This window comes from Cladosporium halotolerans, assembly GCF_011745625.1.
Source record: "Cladosporium halotolerans strain TM138-S3 chromosome Unknown Sca5, whole genome shotgun sequence".
In the NCBI taxonomy this organism is placed as follows: Eukaryota; Fungi; Ascomycota; class Dothideomycetes; order Cladosporiales; family Cladosporiaceae; genus Cladosporium; species Cladosporium halotolerans.
The window spans coordinates 601,980-625,219 of record NW_027191456.1 but is presented as its reverse complement, the minus strand read 5'-3'; the positions used below and the strand labels follow the sequence as shown (position 1 = coordinate 625,219).

At 57.1% G+C, this 23,240-nt stretch overlaps 5 protein-coding genes across 5 annotated transcripts; 3 read left to right on the top strand and 2 right to left on the bottom strand.

Annotated features, from left to right (window-relative positions):
• Window positions 1-1,914: 1,914 nt before the first annotated feature.
• WHR41_02122 (uncharacterized protein) lies at window positions 1,915-2,220 on the top strand (the record flags this gene model as incomplete). The annotated part of the gene is made up of 1 exon (XM_069370728.1): window positions 1,915-2,220. One exon carries the CDS (start codon window positions 1,915-1,917, stop codon window positions 2,218-2,220), a length of 306 nt encoding a protein of 101 aa, XP_069232084.1.
• Window positions 2,221-3,184: 964 nt separating this feature from the next.
• On the top strand, window positions 3,185-6,703 carry WHR41_02121 (uncharacterized protein). Its single transcript, XM_069370727.1, has 3 exons — window positions 3,185-4,252; window positions 4,304-4,530; window positions 4,594-6,703. The coding sequence occupies exons 1-3, from the start codon at window positions 3,471-3,473 to the stop codon at window positions 6,072-6,074; spliced, it is 2,490 nt and encodes an 829-aa protein (XP_069232085.1). The 5' UTR covers window positions 3,185-3,470; the 3' UTR covers window positions 6,075-6,703.
• A 2,467-nt stretch (window positions 6,704-9,170) lies between these two features.
• WHR41_02120 (uncharacterized protein) lies at window positions 9,171-11,617 on the bottom strand. The gene is made up of 2 exons (XM_069370726.1): window positions 10,495-11,617; window positions 9,171-10,439 (listed from the first exon to the last, which is right to left on the bottom strand). Exons 1-2 carry the CDS (start codon window positions 11,081-11,083, stop codon window positions 9,772-9,774), a joined length of 1,257 nt encoding a protein of 418 aa, XP_069232184.1. The 5' UTR covers window positions 11,084-11,617; the 3' UTR covers window positions 9,171-9,771.
• A 6,297-nt stretch (window positions 11,618-17,914) lies between these two features.
• Window positions 17,915-19,010, top strand: WHR41_02119 (uncharacterized protein). Its single transcript, XM_069370725.1, has 3 exons — window positions 17,915-18,044; window positions 18,161-18,693; window positions 18,754-19,010. Exons 1-3 carry the CDS (start codon window positions 18,012-18,014, stop codon window positions 18,797-18,799), a joined length of 612 nt encoding a protein of 203 aa, XP_069232446.1. The 5' UTR covers window positions 17,915-18,011; the 3' UTR covers window positions 18,800-19,010.
• Window positions 19,011-20,015: 1,005 nt separating this feature from the next.
• WHR41_02118 (uncharacterized protein) lies at window positions 20,016-23,060 on the bottom strand (the record flags this gene model as incomplete). The annotated part of the gene is made up of 1 exon (XM_069370724.1): window positions 20,016-23,060. The coding sequence occupies one exon, from the start codon at window positions 23,058-23,060 to the stop codon at window positions 20,016-20,018; it is 3,045 nt and encodes a 1,014-aa protein (XP_069232445.1).
• Between the last annotated feature and the right edge of the window lie 180 nt (window positions 23,061-23,240).

Sequence of the window (23,240 nt, the reverse complement as noted above, 5' to 3'; positions counted from 1 at the left end):
GACGCCCTCGCAGATCTGGGGCAGCTTGGACTGAACGCCACCGAGGACGCCAGCTGCGAGCTCTCCAGAAGCGTCAAATTCACCAGAGGCAGAGCCAGTGACGCCTCCAGAAGCCGCTCCAGAAGCAGCGCCCGAGCCCTGTGCGGCAGCGTGGCCAGTCAGAGAGCCCATGAGGCCGCCGACGAGACCGCCGCCAACAGCACCCTTCGCGACGCCAGATCCGTGGCCAGAGAAGCCCTCGTGGCCACGAACATCGCCGTCTGCCGAGCCGAAAGCGCCACCGTGGGCAGAGCCAGCACCCTGGCCAGAGAAGCGTCCGTTACCCTGACCGTGGGCAGCGCCGTTGAAAGAGCCAAAAGCACCACCACGAACGGATCCGCTGCCAGACCCCGAGCCAGAGAAGCTGCCGCTTCCCTGGCCGTGAGCTGCGCCCTGAGCAGATCCAGAAGCGCCACCCTCGGCCATACCCTTGCCCTGGAGGCCTCCCATGAGGCCACCGATGAGGCCACCGTGAGCTGAGCCTGAGCCAGAGGCACTGCCGTGAGCCTGACCCTGGCCATTGCCGCCGAAGAGGAAAGTGCGGCGCTCGATGTTGGTGGGAGCGGCAGATGCGACTGCCGCAAGGGCCGCGAGAGTATAGGCGTAGTTGACCATTGTGTTGGGTATTAGATTTTAGAAGTTATCGTATCGATAAGAGTAATGATCGTGCTTGAAATGAGGGTAATCGTTGCAAATTGCAATAGCGAGCGTAGTATTAGCGTGAATTAATCGAAAGAACGAATGACGAGGGTCTTGAAATGGCCTACAGAAAGAAAGAAAACATTCAAACCTATGAGGGGATTTTTCAGCTTATAACGAGAGATCGATCTCTACGGAGAGGGCTCCATTATTTCCAACCCGGTGGTACTCCATCAAGGGACCTTGCGGCCACGTTCGGAAGGCTGAACTACGCATGGACGGCCATCGCCCGTCACGACGCCAATTTGCGGCTTTGCGTCGACATAAATCTGCGTTATTCCTAGGCTTGGAGTCGATCGGGTGTGATGATAATCTCCATTTGGAAGGCACATGAATCGACTGTGGACGGGAGGTGCAGCTCTCGGGCCAACCGTTGTTACTATCGAAGTTCGAAGCACCGGTGTAGTCGACAGCCTTAGCGGATACTCGTCACAGTGCCTGAGCGCGAAGCTTCCAAGCGAGGCAGTTGGCTGCAGAGGTGGAGCGTTGAGATTCGCGAGGTCTGGTACCGTGCGACTTGACGAAAGCCATGCGCGGAAGATCCTCGAGAAGAGACCTGATGATGATCTGCACAAAGCCGTTTCCAGAGGTGGATATGGTCAATGATTTGGAGCACAACAATGTGCGATGCAAGAAAGGAGAAAGGTGAGGTGGAGTCGAAGTTGACGGCGCCGTGCCGGTTTCTGCACGTCTCGAGCGATCTGCAGCGCGACGGACCGCACCGGATCGACGGCGTGAAATGCGGCACTGTTCACACGCTACTCCTTTGCCGGTGCTATGCTAGACTACCAGTCTGTTGGCACGGTAGGTATAGAGGTCCCTCCGAAGAATCCCGGCAGTCTCGCGGTGTCTTTGCCATGCTTACAGATATGCATGCGATGTGCTGAGGCGGCAACCGGGTCACTCAGCCGCAGTACGCCTTGTACGATTTTGGCTTTAGGTTGATGCTCTTGGTGCCGCTTACGAATTGTAGCTATCGTTGAGATTGTCTTCTCGGCGACATGCCCTATATGATTGTGATGATGCCATAATGTTGAACATCGCAGTGCGGCTCACGATGGGGAGAAGGGCAAATTATGTTGATTACATGGAGCAACCCGCTAACAATCGTGGGCCACCTTGTTGACATGACTCTCTGCATGATTGGGTAAACCCGGTGGTTCTTTCCTCTTCGCGATGTTCTTCATGTTTCACCAGGAGGACGACAATACGCCACTGCCGACAAGCTCTGGTCATGAGCAGGCCTTGTACCTGGCATGGAAGAACGCCTCTTGCGTGGTCCCTTCGCTGTGGTCATCGGTCGGTTCTATGGCGGTTTGCTTTTTGGCCGTTTCGAACGCTATCACCATTGAGCGGCACGCACAGGCCCTTAGGCGGTTAGCAGAGGCTGGATCAAACTGGTCCCAACTCGACGACGTTACTCTATCACTGCACCGCGCGCTACTGCCGGACGCAACCTCCGAATTAGCCCAAGTTGACTAGCATCGGCTGTTCCGGGTGCTCGATGTGTGAGAGGACGTGCTCAATCCCGTGCACAGTTGTCTTCGCTGTGTGTGCATTATGCAAATAGCTATGTTCGTGCTTCGTATCTATCGAAGGGCCCCCGGCTGCAGTTGCCTTCCGAGAACACTGCTAAATCGTCCAATGCTGCTACATCAGGTATCCTCGCCGGTGAGCCAATCTCGTTTATTTGATTCCTCATTCCTTTGCCGACACTACTGCGATTAGGTGCCCCTTTACGAGTCGTAATTTGAGTAATGTACTTTCGCTTACGTCCTCCGTGTGTCGTCTGGGTACGAATGCCTGTCTGTCATTTGTTCGTGCCGAACATCGATGCATGTGCACAGTCTGATTGGTCCTTTTTCTAAGGTTCACCGAAGCCAGTTTCATACGCGTGAGCACATCTCGCCCAGACTCACTGTGTCGTACTATACTAGCACGCGTTGGTCGGTGGGATATCCGGTACCCCAACCCTAACCCTGATAGCCCCATCTGTACGTGGACCATGGAATTGCCTGACGGTAGGGCGATCTGTATGTGAGAAAAGCGCGTACATCCTGATGATTGGGGTGTTTAGTCATATTCCATTTATTATAGAAAATTCAACCTCTCGGCTGTGTCGGGTGAGTGTCGCAACGACCGGCTTGCATATTTTCAAGAAACAGCTGAATCCGACGGGCATCGTTGACTTGGACCTGTGGAACTGCGAGTGCATATGTTGTTGCCTTGGTTGAGGAAATTTGTCCTCAACAAAAGACGACCACACAGTATTCCCCTTCATTGCATGACCGGTCTGAAGGCTGTGTCTTCTTTACATCAGACACTGCTACCTAGGTACTGAGGCAGATCCGCAAGAGATAAGACATGCAGCGAGCGGCTGATCCCGCGATCTGCCTGCGGCTTTCCACTCGCAAAGCTGAGCGCAACGACATCATCACCACCTAGCGACTGCCCTTCACTACAACACGTCGCAACACCCGCGACTTACCACGTGTTACGCGCAACAGACAGCAGGTGCATTCGCCCGGTTCACTGTGCCTCCTACGATTCGGAGCGAGGCAAATACCAGCAGCCTGTGAGGACACTATCCCGCACTGGTACCGCACTCCGCGATCCAGCAGAATAAAAGACGGCCAAAGCAGAGCACTTTCGCTGACCAAATACAAAACCTCGAGCGCAGGGACTTGCTGGTGATTGCATCGATCGGCAAGATAAGCCCAAGCGTGTCCTTCATGGAAGGCGATTACAACCGCGGCCGTGGCAGTCGCGGAGACGGGGAGAAGGCATCTAAGCCAACTACATCCGAAACAAGAGACGGCAGGGTTAACAATTCGACCAGACTGCACAGCGGTGCTTCATCTCGCGCTTCGCGTCTTGACGGCTTTTCATCCAGCATGGCTCGGTCATCGAATCGCGCACCACTTCCTCGGTCGCCCGCGCCCCGCTCGAGATCGCCTTACCGCGCCTCCCACAACAAACGTCGCATGAGTCCGAGATCTCGCTCCCGCTCTCGATCCTTTTCGCGGTCGCCATCCGTATCTTCACGTCGTGGGCTCAACGACAGACTTCGCTCGAGGTCTCCATCTCACGACGACGACGCACGCCCTGGTGACAAACGGCCGCGTTCTTCGAACCACTATCATCCCTCCAGCCACTCCGATCCGAGGCGCTTCAAGGTCCACTATGAGAAAGAGAAGGACAGCCTTCACCGTGGCCTAGGACGCAACGACAAGGAGAGCCAGAATCGCTACCCTAGGGATGACGATCGAGTTCCTCGCAATGGCGACGATCTCCCGACTCGCAACAGTCGCCGCGCTGAGAACCATCGCGGCCGCAGCAGATCGCCGTATCGGCGTGATGATGCAGCCCGCAAACAGTCTCACGCAGACGCCAAGCTAAACCAGGCGAGTCACATGACTTCATCCATTGATTCAAATTCGTCCCAGTCGGCTCACAACCAGAACGGGGAGAAGAACCGCAATCAAAACCCCAGCAGGAAGGTCCCGCCTCCGAGGTACGTCAAGTTCCAACAAATCTTCGCGAATGCCTACTGACAAATTCATAGCGTGGTCGAAATTGAAGATTCGACGCAGGCCGCCGATGCAGAACCATCGCCTCAGATGACTGAAGACGAGCTGATCGAACAGCGTCGAAAGAAGCGGGAGGCAATCAAGGCAAAGTACAAAAGCCAGCAACCGCCGCTGCTCGTGCAAGCGTTAGAGCAGAATATCATGTCAGCACCAAGCACTCCGCAGCATGAAAGCAGCGGCGTCACATCTGAACATGCATCTTGTGAGTATCTCTTTGCACGCCGGGCTTTTGTGTGAAAGTCAATTACTGACTTTCGTTTTCCAGCTCCAAACTCCCTCGACTCGCCACGCACACCAGCAAGCCCAGGCTCTCCAGCGTCTATTAATGTAGCCAATGACGAAGAATTGGCAAACAGGCAGCAAGCAGATGCCGCAGCTAATGATGACGATGGCCCATCTGCAGCCGACTACGATCCTACGATGGACATGCAAGAAGACAGACCTGAACTCAAACCTTTCGTCAACACCACAGAGAAGCAGGCCGACACCACGAAACCAGAGGCAGTGACTGCACCCTCAGCAAAGCCCGACAAAGAATTCGACATGTTCGCAGAGGACGACGATGACGACATGTTTGCTCCTGCTGATAGTACATCGAAAGGCCCTGGACACGCTGAAGTCCGGGCTCTCGACTCCAACCTCCTGGACAACTGGGACTATCCTGATGGCCACTACCGCATTATTCTTGGCGAGCTTCTTGACGGGCGCTACGCTGTGCAGCAACAGATCGGTAAAGGTACCTTCGCCACAGTGGTCAGAGCCACCGATATCAAGACAAACCAAGACGTCGCTGTAAAGATTGCATGCAACAACGAAACCATGTACAAGGCTGGCACCAAAGAGATGGACATGCTCACGTTCCTCAACGCCGGGGACCCCGAGGACAAGAAGCACATTATCCAACTCCTGCGCAACTTCGATCACAAGAACCACATGTGTCTGGTCTTCGAAAACCTGCACTCCGACTTGCGTGAAGTGCTCAAGAAGTTCGGTCGCAATGTCGGAATCAACCTCAAGGCGATCAGAGCTTACGCACGGCAGATGTTCCTTGCGCTTAGTCACCTCAAAAAGTGCGAGGTTTTGCATGCCGACTTGAAGCCTGACAACATTTTGGTGAACCAGGAAAGGAGCAGCCTGAAGATTTGCGATCTTGGGACTGCGTCCAAAGCCCAAGATGCCGAGGTCACTCCGTACTTGGTGTCCCGATTCTACCGTGCACCAGAAGTCATACTCGGAATGCCGTTCGACTACGCTATCGATATGTGGTCCATCGGCTGCACACTGTTCGAGCTCTACACTGGCCGCATCCTCTTTGCTGGCAGCGACAACAACCAAATGCTGCGCGTCATCCAAGAATGTCGTGGCAAGTTCCCCAAGCGCTTGATTATCCGTTCGACTCTCGCAGGCAAGCACTTCGAAGGTGGCGATCCCGAGTACGTCTTCATCTCACAGGAGCGCGACAAGATCACCGGCAACACCACAATGAGACCCATGAACTTCGCCAAGACCGTGCCAGGCAAAGACCTCAAGGCCCGCCTGACAGCCAACGCGAGATCCATGGCCCCGGCGGAGTTGAAGGAGTTGCACGCATTCATCGACTTGTTGGACAAATGCTTGCAGCTCGACCCGGCGAGGAGGATCAGCCCCAACGACGCACTTCGCCACCCGTTCATCCAGCACGCTCAGCCTTCGGCTGCGCCAGCTGCGAGGGTCAAGCCAGCAATGGCACCATTGAGGATGAGATAGGAGTTTGTCCCCGACGCGGTCACTCGCAGGAAGTCTATCGACGCATCACCCGTGGGATGACTGTACGCCGTCATTGCTCAAAACCGCATTGCTCTGCGCTACCTCAGCTATACATCCCTGAACTGATCGTCTTCGAGAGACCTGCATTCCATATCTTAGCTTCCTCTATGGCCCTTGTATCCACCAACCTCAAGCGTAACGGGACTTTATGTGCGACAAGTAAGTGGACCCATGTCGGGCAACCGAAGGGTTTGAGCGATGATCTTGGGCATTAGTGCGACGATAGGCAGTTTGGATACGACGGCATACGGCGGTGCATGTCACCCAGGAGAGAGAGAGAGGTGCTGCGGCGAGGCAACGGATTGTCTCACGGCAGATCTTCCTCCCAACGGTCAGCTTTCTCCTGGGGTTTGTGTCGGACCCTTGTCTCGCTGCGAGTCGCAAGGGCAAGGGAAGAAACAACGAAGCCCCGCTACCATGGCTCTTTCTTTACGGATCGCCGCAGCGTGCATGGAACCCGGCATTATGCCTGTTATACCTTGCTGTCGCAGCTGTCTTGTACTGTAGATCTTTCTTACGATGAAACCCGCAACTTGGGAGGGTATAATGATGAAAAACTTCGAAACCGAGTCTTCCTGACTGTGTCCCCATCCCTGCCTATCATGACGCCGTACCACCCGCGTGCTCTATCGTCGATGACTCGCGCTGTGTGTTTGTGTGGAACACGAGCAGCGCCCATTCTCGTTGACGTACATGTACCGACAGCGAGTTGATTCAGGCTATTGTGTCACGACTACGCGAACCCGACAGTGGCACACGCCCTGCACTGCACGCAGGCGCAAGTATGCGAGAGAGATAGGCAAAAACCCCCAGGATCGAAAGACGCCCCCCTTCCATCGCCTCCCCGGTCGTCCAGACGCCGTGCAACGCACCAAGGCGCAGCAGCTCTCGCAACGACGGGACCGGGGGACCATTCCTGGGTATGACAGGAACGTACCGCCCGGACTCCTACCCGTCCGCCTACACCCCACCAGGGTGTGCCTTGCGGCACAGTACATACAGCACGGTGGCCACCCCCCTCCTCCTCCCAGCATAACACGTACCGTCGCACGACCCTCATCTCTCTCATGAGGGCCAATTAGCCTTTTCGCTAAGGCACCTTGCCTGCTCTGCCAGCCCGCCACGCACGCCGCAAAAGCAAAAAGCGACAAAAGACGAGGCGCGCGCGCGCGCGCGAGCATGCACGCTGACGCCGCCGCTCCGCACGCCTGCATGCATGCATGCACTACTGTACATGTACTATAGCGTCGAGGCAAGGGAGCGAGCGGCCTGCCTATACTCGGCGCTACTTATGATAAGCGGCCCTGCGCTGCACTGCGCTGCGCTGCTGGGATCGAGGGGCCTGCGTTTCGTGTGGGAGTGGGGTGTGTGGCGCGATCGACACGTGTCTGAGCAGAGGTGGATTGGTGATGGCAGGGGGATGGCTTGCATGGTAAGGTATGGCGGCGAGGAGGAGGAGGAGGCTAAGGAGTGAATTGCCGCGCAGCGCTTGTGAGGAGCTTGGCTTGGTGGGTGTGGATGGAGGGGGGCGATTGATTAGTAGTGAGTTGGTTTCTGGGTTTGGCGCTACCGTGTCGGATTTTTTTTTTGGGGAGATCGAGAGGGCGATCGGGACTGATGGAGATCGGGTTGGGCTCGATGGGTGGATGGATTGATGTGTGTATGTAGTTATGTACTTACCTGTGTGTCGATTGTCGGCTTGACCGGCTAGGCCGTAAGGCACGCTCGCAAGATGAGGTGCGCTGCTCGATCGCCCGCCTAGATGATAAGATAATGATGACGATAGCGCCTGCTCCCGCCATCAACGACAGAGGCTGGACGCCATCGCAATCCTTGCCCCCCTGCTGAGACGGCATAGCATAGCATAGCATACCCAGCACGCCTCACCTTAGCAACATCCCAAATCCTCCCCAGCGGCACCACAAGCCACCAACAAAAAGCGTGTCCCGCCCCGCAGCGCAGGATACTTCGCCCCAGTACATGCACGCGACACCAAGGCCCAAGCCAAAGCGAAAGTCTCCAGTCACGTAGTGCGATCCCAAGTACCGCGTACCGCGTACCGCGTCGCACGCCGAAAACCTAAGGCCAGAACTCAGCGTCATCCAAGGACCAGAGCCCCGACTGGCCGCCCTGGGCGCGCTTTGGGGGACGCACGGAAACGCTTTCGTGGCTTGCATCCCCAGCGCCGCGACTAGACTGTACCTCGTGCTTGTGCAGCCTTTTTGGCGCCGGCTGCGACGGCAGAGCCACACGCGCGCGCGCGCGCTCTTTTGCTTTTGCGCTGCTCGCGCTGGCGCTGCCAGCCTTGCAGCGAGGATGGGATGGGCTTGGGTGCGCGGGCAGGTGATGGCGAGGCTGGGCCTGCTTGGTTTTGCGCCGCAGGCGGGTGTAGCAGTTCGGTGCTATGATACTCTGTAGGGGGGCCCGAGCGCTTCCCTACCTCTCCCGCTCTATTACATGTTGGGGCAGTGAGAGTAGTATACGGTTACGTGCAGGTGCTGCCTGAGGCCGGCAAGCCGGAGTCCGCAGGGAGTGCCAGCTGCAGTTGGAACGTATACCGGAGCGCCGCTATGGCCAACGGCCGTTGCGGACTCCAGGAATACTTACCGGCGCGGTATACCTCAGGTAAGGTACCTTACGTGCGTGTGTGCTTTGCGTGGGGTTGAGCGTATTACTCCATGACCTACCCACCAACAGACACCCGGCCGATCGGCCTTACCGCAGCGCTTGTATGTTCCGAACCCAGATTTAGACCCGTTGCTGGGAGGGAGGCGTGGGAGGCCCGCAAGCTCTGAGACATTTATGAAGCTTCCTTGCTCTGCTATTAGTCGACGTTTGGGCGAACCACGGGACCGGCGGACGAGACGTTTCTAGAAAATCGTACGGGGGCCGGGCGACAACGGTTGTCTGGGAATGGGTGGTTGACGCAGGTGGGTGAGACGTGGGTGTTGTTAGCAGGGTTAGTCTGCGTGTGCGGATGATCATTAGAGGGCTTGAGGAATGGGAAATTGACAGGGAGAGAGAGGTAAGCAGCAATGTTGCGGTCAGGTAGTTGTGTTGTTGATACAGTGGTAGTGTTTGTGTGATGATGAGTCCGTCTAATCGTAGTATCGTCGTGCAAGAGAGTAAGCGAGACAAGCAGCAGGGCCGCGAGTACTCCTCTCAGAAATCAATGCAACCAACCCAATTTTGTCCATCTACAAGGTGAAAAAGCAAGTTTCCCTCTCCGCCGCCCGGGGCCATCTCTGACAAGCATTCCCCATGTAACAAGTTTTGTGCCCTTTTGGTTTTTTCCCATCTTTCCCTCCTGCGCCGGAATAAAAAAAAATCAACAACAAGCAGTCAACAACTCGGGGGGTATCTCCATCCATCCATCAATGAAACAACTAGAATAGTTTCGAAAAGCCAAGCCACTCCGCCCCAGGAAAGAATCAGCGGCGGCGGGGGCAGGTATGGGAACAACGCTGCGCTCAAAAGACTTCTTTTTGTATCTTCAAAGAGTCAAAAGTGTGTGCCAGAATACGAGAGCCGTGTAATAAAAGTCGGTAGGGTTTTTTGAAGTAGGAATTTGTCGTGAGCTCGTAGGTGCCATGCCGGGATTGAACGAAAAAGTCAAGTAGAGAAACAGAGAGGAACCTTAGTGGGCAAATGTCCAGTAAGGCTGGTGGCACTGCGGAGCCGCGAACTGAGAGAAGTAGGCTCCGCAGCGGTTCCAAGACGCCTGGAAGGGTGCATAGGCAGCCACGGGCGCTGGGAAGCAGGGCGCCTGTGGCCGGACTTGCGACGTATAGAGGGTTGGTTGAGGCGTGCAGTGGACGGAGGCCGGCGGGGTGGAGACCGGGGTCGGGGGGAGCTGGTGCGCGTTAAAGACGTGCTGGGCAGCAGGGTACCTCGGGGCCGGGAGAGGCTCGAAAGCGCAATCCTGGACGTTTTGGAAAAGCGGATCCTGAGGCACTGGCTGTTCCACCAGGGGAGAGTAGGGAGGAGAGATGGGCTCAGTGGAGGCGCGGGTGAGCCTGGGCTGGCGCTCCATTCGCTTGATCAGCTCCGGGAGAGAGATCCGGGTTTGCGGGTTGAGGTCGAAGATCCTCCTCAAGAGGTCATTGCACTCATCGGTGATGGGCAGAATGGTCTTGAGGAAGTTGGGGTCCTTGCGGAAGGCCTTGTACGTGGAGTCCTCAAGAGATGCGCGCTTCCAAGGGTTGCGGCCGCATGTCAGGTTGACAAGAATCACGCCCAGGGACCACACGTCGTTGGCTGCTGATTGGTAGCAAGCCATCGGGTGCGGGTTCGTATCTTGACATTCTGTGATGCTGTTAGCAAGTCGTCATTGCCATCGATCGATAGGGTCAACACATACCAGGTGACATGTAGAATGTCGATCCACAGCCAAAGTCCGAGGTCAGAGGGTCACGGGTGGCAAGTCCAAAGTCAGCCAGCTTGACAGTGAAGCCATTGTCCTTGACCAGGATGTTCTCCGGCTTGAGGTCCCGGTGGAAGATGCTCTGATCGTGGCAATACTGCACCGCGCGGAGGATCTGCAGGAAGACTTGCCTGGCCTTGGCGTCGTCCTCGACGTAGTGGCCTTCCTCGGTGATCTTGGAGAACAAGTCGCCTTCCGGGCAGTACTCAAGGACGACGAAGGTGCAGTCCAGGCTGTCAATGACCTTGTGCATGGAAACGACACTGTCGTGCTGACTGGCAAGATAGTGAAGCTCGATCTCACGCTCCTGGAACTTCCTCTGCCTGGGGTCAAGTCCGGCTTTCTCCAGGGCCTTGACGGCGTAAAGAGCACCGGTCACCACATTGCGGGCCTGGTAGACGGTGCCGTAGGCTCCGACGCCAAGAACATTGATCAATTCGATGTAGCCACCGAGGATCAAGCCAATCCGGCGGTCCGACACGGCATTGTTCCCACTAAGCTTGGGGGAGGCAGGAGGAGTCTGCATGATCGATGGGTCAAAGGAGGTCTCCTCGGTCGAGGAGAGAAAGGGCCTTCTTAAGCTCTGGGCACAATCATGAACCGCAGGGTACTCAAGAAAGTCCGAAGAAGGTAAAGAGAATTAAAGAAAAGTCCTGGATCGCAGTTGTTGCAGTGAACGGCAAGATCCGGTAATGAAGAGGCCTGGTAATATACGCAGTCGGTCCAAATAAATGTCCAACTGGCGCAGGCGATCAAACAGCGGTAGCGGCGACGACCAAACGTTGATATAATCCCAAGGCGAGTGGGGCGCAAGGCGAGTCAAAGCCAAAGGCAAACCGGGCTGTCGACGGAAAGGCGAAAAGGCGAGTGATGTGGTGGTAAAGAGGAATGGTGGGAGGCAAAATGATATGACTGAGGCGACTGGCAACCAAGACAAGCGTAGAGGCTGCGGCGGCGGTTGTATGTATGTCACCGGCGGCAGCGTTTGGCTTCCAGCACAGTGGCAAGCCCTCGTTCGTAATGAGTCCTCTCGCCTCCAAGACGACCAATACGTAGCCCGAGCTAATCTTGCTAGGATGGGCGCGCACGGGTGCCGGCTCACACATGCGTTAGCAGCCCGGGGCGCCAGCGCCAGGCCAGCGAAGGCTCCACCCTCACAGCGGCGCGCGTGCGCGACCTGCAGGCGAGGCGGGGCGAGGCAAAACCATCGCCCATGCGCTCCGTGTCGCGCTAACCGCGTCTGGCCTAGCCTCTGCACACGCCGCAGCCGGCCGGCAGCAGAAGCGCCGACGGGGGCCGCGCAGCTTGCGTGGACTGGCGCGAGGGTGGGCCGTGGTAATTGGGTGGCTCAGCGCCCCGACGTGATCCCATCCTGCCCTGCCAGCATCCTGCAGCGCCCGCCTCACGCCCGCATGCCATGCCTGCCCTCGCGCCCTCATGCCATCCCGGCGTGTGCGCCTCTCGCATGGCTCAGCGCCTGGACGGCGCGCCCGTTGCACGCAAGCACCGCGGCCGAGTCGCACCCACCGCACCCACCGCACCCCGTTGCTCGATCGGCGCTGCCACCCTGCCCGGCCTGCCGCACGCCCAAGCTGGCCCTGCACGCCCTCCTCGGCCGCTACCAGCTGGCCCAGCGGGCCTAGCAGCAGTCTCGAGCAGGCCTGGCGCGGTCCCTGGCAACGCTGCGTGGCTGCCTGTGTCTGTGTGCGACGGCGGATGCGGGTTGCGTGTGGGTGTGGGCGTGCGGATGCGCGCAGCCTGCTGCTACGCCGCACGCCGCACGCCGCACGCCGTGTCGCAGGATCTGCAGGCGAGTCCTGTCGTCGCCACCGCCCAGCGTAAGCCGCCGCGCAGTCGGCGGGTGGCAGCCTGAGGGCGAAGGCGTCTCTGCGTCACGCGCCGGGGCCTGGCATGGGGCGCGCACACCACACGCAGCGGGCGTGACCAGCCGTGCCAGCCTCTGACCGACACGCCGCGATGATTTTTTCTTCCCTTCTGCCTGGCGGATTCCAGAAGAGTGGTGGTGTGTCTAGCGCAGCGCCGTCAGCGCCGGCGTGGGCTGTGACAGGCCGACGCCCACGGCCGGGCAAAGATCGGCGGCAGGCTGCCACTTGGCTTTGCGCCTGAGGTACCCAGCGTCCCAGACACGCCAGGCAGCTCGAAGGTACAGGCCGCAGCAGACACCCATGCGGCGCCGCGGGCTCCTCAGGCCAGCAGCCTCTGCGTTGCTCATCGCGGCGACTCGCAGCGGGTCACGCCCGTCACGCCTCCCGTCGCAGACGCAATAGCACATCGCACAGGGCTAGCGCCGCCGCAAAAACGAGGCCTCGCCCTGCGCTATTGGCCCACCTGCGCTGGTGCCGGCGCAGAGTTGTGCTCGCCCCCGTCGTGCCCGTCCTTCCCTTCGACACGCAGCGGCTGCCTCTGCCCTTGGCAGGATCTGCCACAGCCTGCGGGCTCACAGCGCTCGTCCTCTCCCGCCGCCCCAGCGCTGCCACCAGCCTTATTGGCCGTTGCGTGGCGGCTGGTCTGATGCGATCTGCGGGCCCCGATGTCTCGCTTGCGTGATTGGCCGCCCGAAGCAGCCGTTTAATCTTTACCACCGGCAAGCGCTGTCGAAGGCAATAGCTCAGGAAATTATCGAACGCCTGCGTGGCCGCCCTTCGAAGATCCGCCTGCGACGCCGCAAGTGCCGTTCGTGTGCAGAGCGAGATTAATCGTGTGCTCACGCGAATCGGGCCCCGTTGTGCTCACGCTTGGACGCCGGGCTTGCGAGGCCTGTCTCTGCATCCGGATGGCTCGCTTCAGACAGAGGGTCGGCACCGGACAACCCTCCTCACCGACCGGGCAATCAATCGTTCCAGAGTCAGGTCGCTTCCGAAATCACGTGTGCCCGCCGGTCGTTCAGAGTTATTATCATAGTCATCATCATTTATTGCGACCCATGGTCTGCCGCGCCTGCCACACGGCAGCAGCTCCATCATAGCAGCGAAAGTAAGGCGGCAGGGCGCGGCACGCCTGGCGTGCAACCAGGCATGCAGCTCTCTGATCCAGAGGCACCTCCAGATCCAGGCGGGCCTTGTGTGCGAGCTGCTGCTGCTTGTCCTCTGTCTGCCTTCGCGCTAGATCGACAGGGATGCCTTCTCGAGCGCGCTCGGGCCCCGTCATCTCAGAAACAGCGTCAGCTTTATTAGGGCCTGCGTCTAAATTTCGCACCACGCAACCACGCCAAAGGAAGCGTGCCCAGCGCCGCCACCCTCCCTGACTAACTCGCACCGCTCTAAACCGCAAGAGGCAAGCTGCCGTGAAGCACACGCGCTCTCCCCTGCCCTGCCGCTTGCTTGCTCTGCTGGCGGCGTACTACTGGTCTTCCATTTTTTTCTTTTCGGCGCGCGTGAGGAGCGCGAGCCGTCTGCCCTTAGATGCGTGGATCGGCGCCCGTTCCGCTTTAGCTCGTCACCCTACTGTCAACTCGCGTCCACTTGCGGTCGCTGGCCTCGACGGGCGCTGGAGGCTCTCCTTGTGCCAGGCACACTACGCTTCCGCGCGCTGCCGTGGCTTGCACAAACCTGCGCATGGCCGCCCGGCAGCTGGCCTCTTGTCTTTCGGTAGGCTACTTGCGACTGGCATCGCGCCGAAGGAGGTTCATCTCGCTTGGGATCCACCGGAGAGTTCGAAAGGAGCGTTGGAGGATTTTTCTTTCTTTTCGATAATCCGCATCTCGTGTTGGTGATCGCTCGCCTTCCTGTGGTGCAAGCGAGGATCCTTTCGCGAAGCAGTAACCATCGCCCGAAAACTCTTCGAGCTTGTTTGATGCTGCTCCCTGCCTCCTGAGCGTTGCGGGTCGCGATCGATATTACCGCTGCCTGCTAGTGCCGTCACCAGTTGACGACTCATCTCTGCAGTAGCTCCCAGTCCAGCCAGCAGTAGTCGCAGGACCAGCCGCCCACCACCCACCCTTCACGGTTAATAATTCTGGGGTATAGCGAGGCCGAGAGTCAGCGCCGCGCATATCACATCACCACCCTGCCTCTACAGATCGCCGCACGGACTCTGCAGATTGGCGGTGAGGTGAGGTGAGGTTCTGCGGACGTCGACTCCGCTGCTCTATAGCCTTCCCGCCAACCGTCGCCCGCCTCCATCTTCGATTACTGCTGTGTACAGAACTAGCCACCCAGCCAGGCTTAACAACCGCCTGACTATGGAGCTGGCCGGTGGAGTCGTTCCTCTCTCCATCCCCATCATGCCACACACCCTCGCGCGCTCGCTCTGTCGTCCGCGGACCCGGAGCACCGCAGGCGCGCAGAAAAGCCAATCCCAACTCTCCCCCGATGCTCCATCCCATCGCATCCTCAAGCTCTCGCGATCGCGATGCGGCGCACCGCGCTCGCCCTCCATTCGCCCACGCGGCGGAGACGCGCCCGGCCAGCGGACGCCTCTGACGGCTCGCTCGCCGCGGGAGGCGCCGCTGGGCGGTGGTGGTCGCAGGGCATGCCGGCCGCCGCCCGCGGCGTTGAGTATGTATGAAGTACAGTAGTTTGGATTGCGGCGCTAGCGGGTGCGGCATGGCGAGCGAGGTCTAGATGGGTCGGCTGGGCTGCTGGGTGGCATGTAGATTGTGGGATTGCGATCGTGCGAGTAGTCGGCCGGGAGGTTCGGCTGGCGCGGTGGGCTTGCTTGGGTGGGCGTCAGAGGATGCCGCGGAGCCGCGCGAGAGTGTCGATGGAGGGGCGGTTTGCTCGATGCGCTGCGCTGCGCTGGGCCGTGTGTGTGGGAGCAGGGAGGCGCGGCTTGGGAGGCTCGGGTTTGCTTGGGGTTGATGATCTGATCGGTCGACCGGCCTTCCTTGCTGCGTAGGGGAGTTGATACTGCGGCTGCGGATATTGCTGATATCGCGATGACGGCTGACGCTATCGCTTTCGTGGTCGTGATGTGCATGTGTGGAGGGTGTGTGCTCCGTGTCTCAGCCTGGAACGCGTGCTGGAGTCGATGTCCGATCAATCGTTCGGATTCGTGAGCCGCTAGTAGCGGGCTTCGCAATATTGACATGGTTGATGGGGGTTGGCACGTGGCGATTGATCGCGTGGGCGGGAGAGGAGGGAGTGTGTCGTGACGTTGGTGCTTTTGCGAATCATTGACGTGCCTTCCGTCGTTCGCGCTCGCATCGATTATCCAAGCCGTCACGTGGGTTTGCCCAAGGACTGCAGCCTGCATCAGCTGCGATCGACTTTCCGGCGGAAGACGTCGAGGAGCGACTTCACTTCGTGCCAATGTTGCCGTCAAGCATAAGAGAAGCCTTGTTCGATTGTCTGAGACTGTACGGATAGAGCTTGTGTTCTCATGCTGACAATCGTTGCAAGATCATAATCCAATGGCGATGCTATTGACCGATCGACCTGACAGTTGAGAAGAACAATTTGCCGTGATCTCGTCGGAATGCTCTGATACCATAAGATATATTCATGTTGGTTGCAATTACTGAGAGAGATGGGCGAAGAGCACTTCGGACTGCCGCTGCGAACGGCGAATGACCACCCTGCCATCACCGTCGTCGAGATACCATTGGGGATATGGCTTTGGTTCGACAGCTTGGAGCTACTGGGTGGACATGCTCTTGTACAGATAAAATCGTCGACGCGTTCGAGCCCTCCATGTGTGCGAAAGGCGTGCGAAAATGGCGACCGTATGTATATACCATTGATAAATGCAGGTCAACAATCACGCATGCACGGCCACGAAGTTTGATCACCTTCGTAAACTAGAAGCGATCTGAGCACTCCCAACGATAACATCATTCGATATGTGAGAGCAACCGGGATTTAGCAGAGCCTCGGGTGACTCAAGTATTGTTGCAGAGTATGAAAGGTAGATGTCACAGCAATTGAGAGGAAGTAAAGACAGACATGTGACAAGATGAAGGACTCAGGATATTTAGTGAACTTCAAGACACATGTGACTGCTTGATTGATGGCGGTTTGCGCTTCCTGCACTGCAGTGATCGCCTCTTGCCTCTACCTCTCCCTTGTCTTCTCCAAGCCTCTCTCCTCGTCATTCGACAATCACGTCCAACCTAACGCGTCTCTGACACCAAACTCACCCATGGCTCACCCCGATTCTCAGTCGTTGACTAACTCACACAAAGACTTGCCAACAGATGCTAACGCAACCACCAAGCCCTTACCCTGACTACAGGATACGGTATATACCCCAAATATTATGGCATCCGCTACCTCAAGACTGCACACAAACGGCGACGATCCGAGAGGCAAAAGTCTCGCACAAGCACCAACCTGCACAATATAGAGATGAGACTCGTAAGCACACGGTGAGCCGCTTCTCCTTCATTTCGTGACGCGGAGGCTGACACATCGACCGATAGATCCCCGTTGCCACGAACACGTTCGTGAACAACAGCGGTGTCAATATCGTAGTACTGATCGTCTGTCGCCCTGTCACTGATGGCGGCCACACTACCTTCACCTACAAATTACGAGGAGATCCCCGATGGTATTACGAATTGGGACTTCAACGCCCCTGCCATACCCGACAACTTCTTTGCCCAGCTACCTGACACGAACGTCGGTAAAGGTGCATTTTGGAACGTTGAATTCACGAACGTATCTAACCGTCCGCACAAGTCAGAGTCGACTAGGAAACTGTTGATAGAGGCAGCCTGGCGTCGCCGTCATGGGAGTCTTGCATACGATCGCGCTTGAGTGATTCCGCGATCTGTAACGCGAGAGCACCGGCTGGGATGATTGTATGGAGCAAAGCAACATGTTCACGGTCTCTGCTGACATCATGTTAGCAGTGGCAGCCTCTTTGGCGAAAGAGAAGATGGTTCATGTGTCTGACGAGGTTTCTTTGGAAATGACAAAGAAAGCGCGCCAAGTTCAATTGTCGTGTGCTGTTTACCCAATTGGCACTTACGTCTTGCTGGAATACGGAGACTGAGGTACCCTGAACCATCCACTCAAGACCCCAACATCATAATTCTAATAGGCTTCAGCCCAGCGGTGAAATTAAGTAGTTAAAAGAAGCATGTGGTGGCTTCGTAGGTGGTGATCGGTCTTAGACCGCGAATAGCTACAACTTAGTAATCCGAGATATCTCTGTCGTTCGCGAAAGAAAAAGGAAAGCAGCCTGATATTGTCACTTTCAGACCAGTCGAATTCAATTTCTGCTTTGAGAGCCCGGAAGATGGTCGGTCATGGACCAGTGGTGTGAATGTTGTCGACATTTATCGATAAGCCCCCACTTCCCGCGGTCAGGGACCGGCCCGCACGCCTTCCCCTCCACGTGCAGATGCGTCAAGAAAAAGATCCAAGACTGCTTTTATCTTTTCTCCCGAGGTAGGTTCCAGGTCTCAGAAGATCAGCTTCAAAAACCCTTTGCACTTGAGCGTTCGCTTATCTTTCTCCAAAGCACACATCACTACCTCCAACACCGCCAAAATGGTCGAGAAGGTCTACGTCACTTACAACGATGTAAGTCATGCACCCACACCCCCAGAAGCCCCTCCACGTGCGCATGCTGCCGGGGTCTCTTTTGGGGAAATAACCGCCAGGGCGGGCCATTTACTGACTACAATGCGATCGAATAGGTGCACAAGCTCTGTCAAGAGTCTGCGCCTCGCATTCTTGAGGATTGCAAGCCCAACCTCATGATCGCCATCGGCGGCGGTGGCTATGTTCCTGCCCGCATTCTCCGTTCGTTCCTCAAGAAGCCCGGCAACCCGAACATTCCCATTCAGGCTATTGGCCTGTCGCTCTACGAGTCGCTCGGCACCGACACTGAAGTTGAGAAGCCCGGCACCAAGGTCACGCGCACCCAGTGGCTCGACCTCAGCAGTCTGGAGATGGGCAACCTGATCGGCAAGAACGTGCTGATCGTTGACGAGGTCGACGATACCAGGACGACGCTGGAGTACGCGGTCAAGGAGCTGGAGAAGGATGTGGCGGACGCGGCGAAGCAGGCGGGCAGGGCGGCGGAGAACACAAAGTTCTCCATCTTCGTGCTGCACAACAAGGATAAGCAGAAGAAGGGCACTCTGCCCAAGGAGATGATGGACCAGGGTCGCTACATCGCTGCGGTTACCCTTGGCGATGCCTGGATCAACTACCCGTGGGAAGCTACGTGAGTATTCCTGTTGGAATTGAAGGAAGTGCCATGGATTGTGAAGCTAATGTTCGACAGCGACATTGACGAGCACGACCGCCACGCCGCCGAGGCGAAGAACTAGATTTACGTTAAATTACGAAGCATGGATTCCGAATGGTCTTGGATTAGCGATATAAAGAAAAAGTGCGCGCATGTGGTTTATTTGGAAGTGCCGACACACAACGGGTGGTTAGAATCTTTTCCCTCGATATACCCAACATGAAAGGAGCAAAAACGCCTTCGCAATCTTCGAGGCACCGCCGAAAGAATTTACTTTCAAGTCTTCCAGCAGATTGAAGCCCGTCTGATAAGTTCCACGACTCATTGACCAGGTTGTATAGTGGCAGGACCCCATCTTCGAGCGACCATGGTGGGCTGTTATGGACCGTCGAAGTAATTGGACAAGCACAGCTGAACCGAGCGATCTTGAAGCAAGCTCCGCTACCATCTAGGAGCCACAGTACGATCCCTTCGACGACTCCTCAGCAAACGCTCGCATCATCTCAGCCCAGCGGGCGTTCAGCCTTTCATCGTCTTGGGTACCTTTCGCGACCTCGCCCTCGCCCTTCGCACTCGCGCCCTTCGAACCCTCTCCCGCCCCACCTCCATCCCTCAAAGACCCCTCCTCCCCATGCCTCAAGATCTCCTCATTGATCTCACTCCACGGAACCTCAGCCCAGACATTCGGATTTCGTTCTCCGTCCTCGCCGCTTCCGACATCCCTCTCTCCCCCCTCGCCCTCGCCAGCACCACTCTCATTCCTCCCAACCTCCCCCCACGCCCCCCCAGCCCTCTCAACTCTCCTCCCCAACTCCCCCAAACAAACCGGACACGGATCGATCGAGGGCTCGTCGACGAACACCGGCCCGCCGATTTCGCAGTCGAACGGGTCGGCGCCGGGATTGGCTCTGTTGCGCGAGCAGATCTCCAGGCTCGTGCAGCGCTGGTGCAGGCAGGGCGTGTAGTGGGATATTATGCGGTAACACATTGTCCTGGATTCTAGTGTGGGCTTTTTTGGGGATGGGGTTTGCTGGTTGGAGGGATTGGGAGGCTCCGGTGGGGAGGCGGTGCTTTGGGAGTTATGGGGAGTGTAGGGTGAGTGTTCACTGTGGTTGGGGAGGCATTGACTGGTCGCAGGAGATAGGTTGGATACCTGCGACAGCTGACCAGTGCGATATTCCGTGATATGATGAATCGATGCCAAAAAAAAAAGTGCATACAATGAATACGAAATAGTCTACACATCGCAACCCCCAAAATTTGGTCACCCTGCTCTTCATCTCCTCCTTGCCCATCGCTCAAAACGTCTCCTCATCACCCTCGCCACCAGCAGAAGCATGATCAGCAGGCAATCTGTCCCGCAACCACCTCATCGTCGCCTCTGTACCCTTCTCCAGCACTCTGTAGCCCGGCACGCGGAACGCATTGCTTCCGACTTCCAAGCTCTTCAGACCTTCGTGCCACAGCAGGCCGATTTCGGCCGGCAGCTGCTGCAGGCTGTTCGAGGCGAGGTTGACGGTGTGGAAGCCTTGCAGAGCTTCTGCGCTGACGGCGGAGAAGCGGTTGTCGCCGGCTAGCAGAGTTGTCATGCATGGGAAGGCTTCGCGGAGCATCGGTACCGGGCCAGAGAGGCGGTTGGCAGTCGCGTCGAGTGTGCGGAGATTGGGCGAGTCGAGGTTGTAGGTGAGCTGGTCGAAAGTGGTGAGGCGGCAGTTTCTGAGAGTGAGCTCTTGCAGGGAGGGGAGCTCGAGACGGTCCGGTAAGTAGTTGGCCTCGAAAGGATTGTTGGATAGATCCAGTATGCGGACGTTGGGTGCTAGTAGTAGTGAGGGAGGTATGGCCGTGAATTTGTTGTTTTGTAATTGAAGTTGTCGGACATCGTTCGTTTCGAGGAAAGTGGCGAGGTCCATGATGGCATCGTCAGTCAGCCCTTGGCCTGCGAGGTCGAGGAGACCGCCCGGCTTAAGTGTCCACTTAGCGCTGAGCGGTACTGCGGTCTCAGGAGATTCCTCTTCAGTGTTGTGGGGAACAGAATCATTATCGCCATTCTGGGCGTCGGGTACGAACTTTGCTCGTAGGTCTCTCTTAATATCAGACGCGTTCATCGTGAGATATTTCTTGACTTGCAAGGGGTTTGCCGCCAATACCAGCGACTCCAGATTCTCCATGTTGACAATCTCCGAAGGAACCAGGCGCAGATCATTACTGCTGAGATTGACGTGACGCAAACGCGCCAGCTCAGTGAAGCCGCTAGGCAGCTCCGAGATTTTGTTTTCTCCAGCAGCGAGCGTGATGAGACCTGGACAACCATACAGAGGCTGTAGGGCGGTCAAGTGGTTGTTGGTAACGTTTAGTGTCTGCAAAAGGGGTAGATCAAATCGTTCAGAGAATGTGATGGCAGCCAAGGAGTTGTTGGAAACATCCAAAGAACGTAACGTCCGATGCTCAGCGTTACCACCAAGGGCAAATAGACTTCCAATCAAAGCATTGTTGCTAGCATCCAACTCCTGGAGCGGAACCTGTTGGAGTGCCTCCATAGGAAGATCGGTGAGCTGATTGTGGCCAACATTCAATATACGCAGATTTACGAGATTGCGGACGGCCTCTGGCAAAGCCAGTAAACGATTGGCTTGAAGTTCAAGCACCTCCAGATAGGGTAGCTCCGTTAGTGAAACAGGTAAATGGCCAGAGATACTGTTGTTGCCAAGCCTGAGCTCCTTCAGTGGCTTGATCTGCGACACGATATCAAGCGCACTGTTATCGAGCTTGTTGTGTGAGAGATTCAACGAAGTGAGTCGTTCCAATCGCCGCAATCCAGAAGGGACAGATGCCAAGCTATTGCCGTGCAGATCGAGCAGTTCGAGGCCACCGAATTGATTACCCTTACCGTCTTCTTCTTCACTCAATTCCTCGAACGACTTATCAGGGAATATATGTGGCTCAATGCTGTCTATATCGTTGTCCGCAGCAATGAATCTGGTCAGGTCGACGACTTCTGCCCAGTTCACATTGCTCTCCTCCATGGCTACAGCATCGTACATGCTCAACACCTCGGGTGGAATCGCCTTAAGGCCCATTGCTGCTATATTTAGCTTGCCATCCATGCGAGCATTGTTGACGCGATTTCTGAGGATGTGCTTTTCGTCCTTGGGACCTTGATTAAAGGGATCAGAGGCAAAGTCGTCGCTAAAGTCAAACCCCGATCGCGAGGGTATGTCTTGCACAGGCTTTTGCGGTTCATTGGCACGCTCTTTTCGTGCCGCAGCTTTAGCCGCAGCGATCTGTTCACGTAGAGCGGAAGACGAAGATTTCGCGGGACCAGCTGCAGGAGCTTTATTGCTTGATGTAGGTGGCGGCTTCTCGATTTTCTGCGGCGGAGCGAAAGCACCCGCCACAGAAGGACGTTGCTTTGAAGGTCTTGCGGCAAGACTTCTGCTTGTCTGAGCCTTAGAGGGTGACGCTGCCGCAGAAGAAGATGGAATTGAAGGCTTGGCTCCTTGAAGCCTCGAAGTGAAAGAAGAGCTCGATACGCTTCGCTGACCACTCCCGGGCGTGAAGCCAAAGCCTCCCATTGAGGTTCTCGCAGCAGGCCTTGCTGATGCAGGCGCCTTCTTCGCCGAAGGAATGGCAGGCTTCTTGAAGCTACCGTCACTCGTACCAGGTCGGCTACTGACGCTGCTAGCGCGACTCAAGCTTGACGCTGGTCGGGGTGGCGGCCCCATTGGGCTTTCAGCAGAGAAGAAGCTGGAGCGTCGACGTTCTTTCGGCGTCGAAGGTACTGATTGCAGGCTTTCGATCGTTCGATCAGACAGGGACGGGCGTGACGTCTTTCTTGGCTTCGGAGTGGCCAACTCCTCAAACTCCTCGTCAAACACGGGTTCCGGTTGCTCTTCGGGCGAGGAATCACCGTGGGAACCTTGACGCGAAGCAGCACGGAAGCCGTCCAGAGAGCCGAGTTGATCGTTCGTTTCTTCATCCTCAGTGACTTGCTTAGCCGGCGCTGAGGGCTGGGGTCTCCGCAATCGTGAAGCAGGCCTAGGTGGGGCTGGGCGAGGTTTCGATGGGACAGTCGAAGTGGCAGCCGGTTTTCCTATGCTAGGGATGCCTTTCCGAGGTGTGGGTGCAGCTGGCGTCCTGGTACTACTAGCTGACCTCGAAGGGGGAGCCGCTGCAGGCTTCTGTTGCGAAGCAGGTCTCACCGTACCGGGCCTGGGAAGTGAGGGAGTCTCTTTTGCGGTGGGTGTTGGCGTCGGCAGTTGAGAGGATCGTTTGCTGTTCAGCACCGGGAGTTTCGAGAAGCGCGGTATGCCTGTGGGCTTGGATGTCGCTTGGGAGTGCTCCATGTTTCACCAGGCGTGCTGCACGCACAGACAGACACCGGGGTCTCGTCACAGTCCGCACGGGCAGAGGTCGAGCTGGGCGATCCAATGCTGCGACATCCAGGTACCATCCTCAGCCAGCGTGACGTCCGTCGCCCTCGGCAGCCGCCGCCTACCTTGAGTCTCGCTGCCCCCTGCACAGAC

What these genes read in the sequence shown, in the direction of transcription:
- WHR41_02120 (XM_069370726.1), bottom strand. Translation starts at nt 11,083, where the DNA reads ATGCAGACTCCTCCTGCCTCCCCCAAGCTTAGTGGGAACAATGCCGTG. An exon ending in GACATTCTACATGTCACCTG is followed by an intron (nt 10,440 to 10,494) that starts GTATGTGTTGAC and finishes ACAGCATCACAG; the next exon opens with AATGTCAAGATACGAACCCG.
- WHR41_02119 (XM_069370725.1), top strand. Translation starts at nt 18,012, where the DNA reads ATGGTCGAGAAGGTCTACGTCACTTACAACGAT. An exon ending in TCTACGTCACTTACAACGAT is followed by an intron (nt 18,045 to 18,160) that starts GTAAGTCATGCA and finishes GCGATCGAATAG; the next exon opens with GTGCACAAGCTCTGTCAAGA. An exon ending in AACTACCCGTGGGAAGCTAC is followed by an intron (nt 18,694 to 18,753) that starts GTGAGTATTCCT and finishes AATGTTCGACAG; the next exon opens with CGACATTGACGAGCACGACC.
- WHR41_02121 (XM_069370727.1), top strand. Translation starts at nt 3,471, where the DNA reads ATGGAAGGCGATTACAACCGCGGCCGTGGCAGTCGCGGAGACGGGGAG. An exon ending in AGGAAGGTCCCGCCTCCGAG is followed by an intron (nt 4,253 to 4,303) that starts GTACGTCAAGTT and finishes ACAAATTCATAG; the next exon opens with CGTGGTCGAAATTGAAGATT. An exon ending in CACATCTGAACATGCATCTT is followed by an intron (nt 4,531 to 4,593) that starts GTGAGTATCTCT and finishes TTCGTTTTCCAG; the next exon opens with CTCCAAACTCCCTCGACTCG.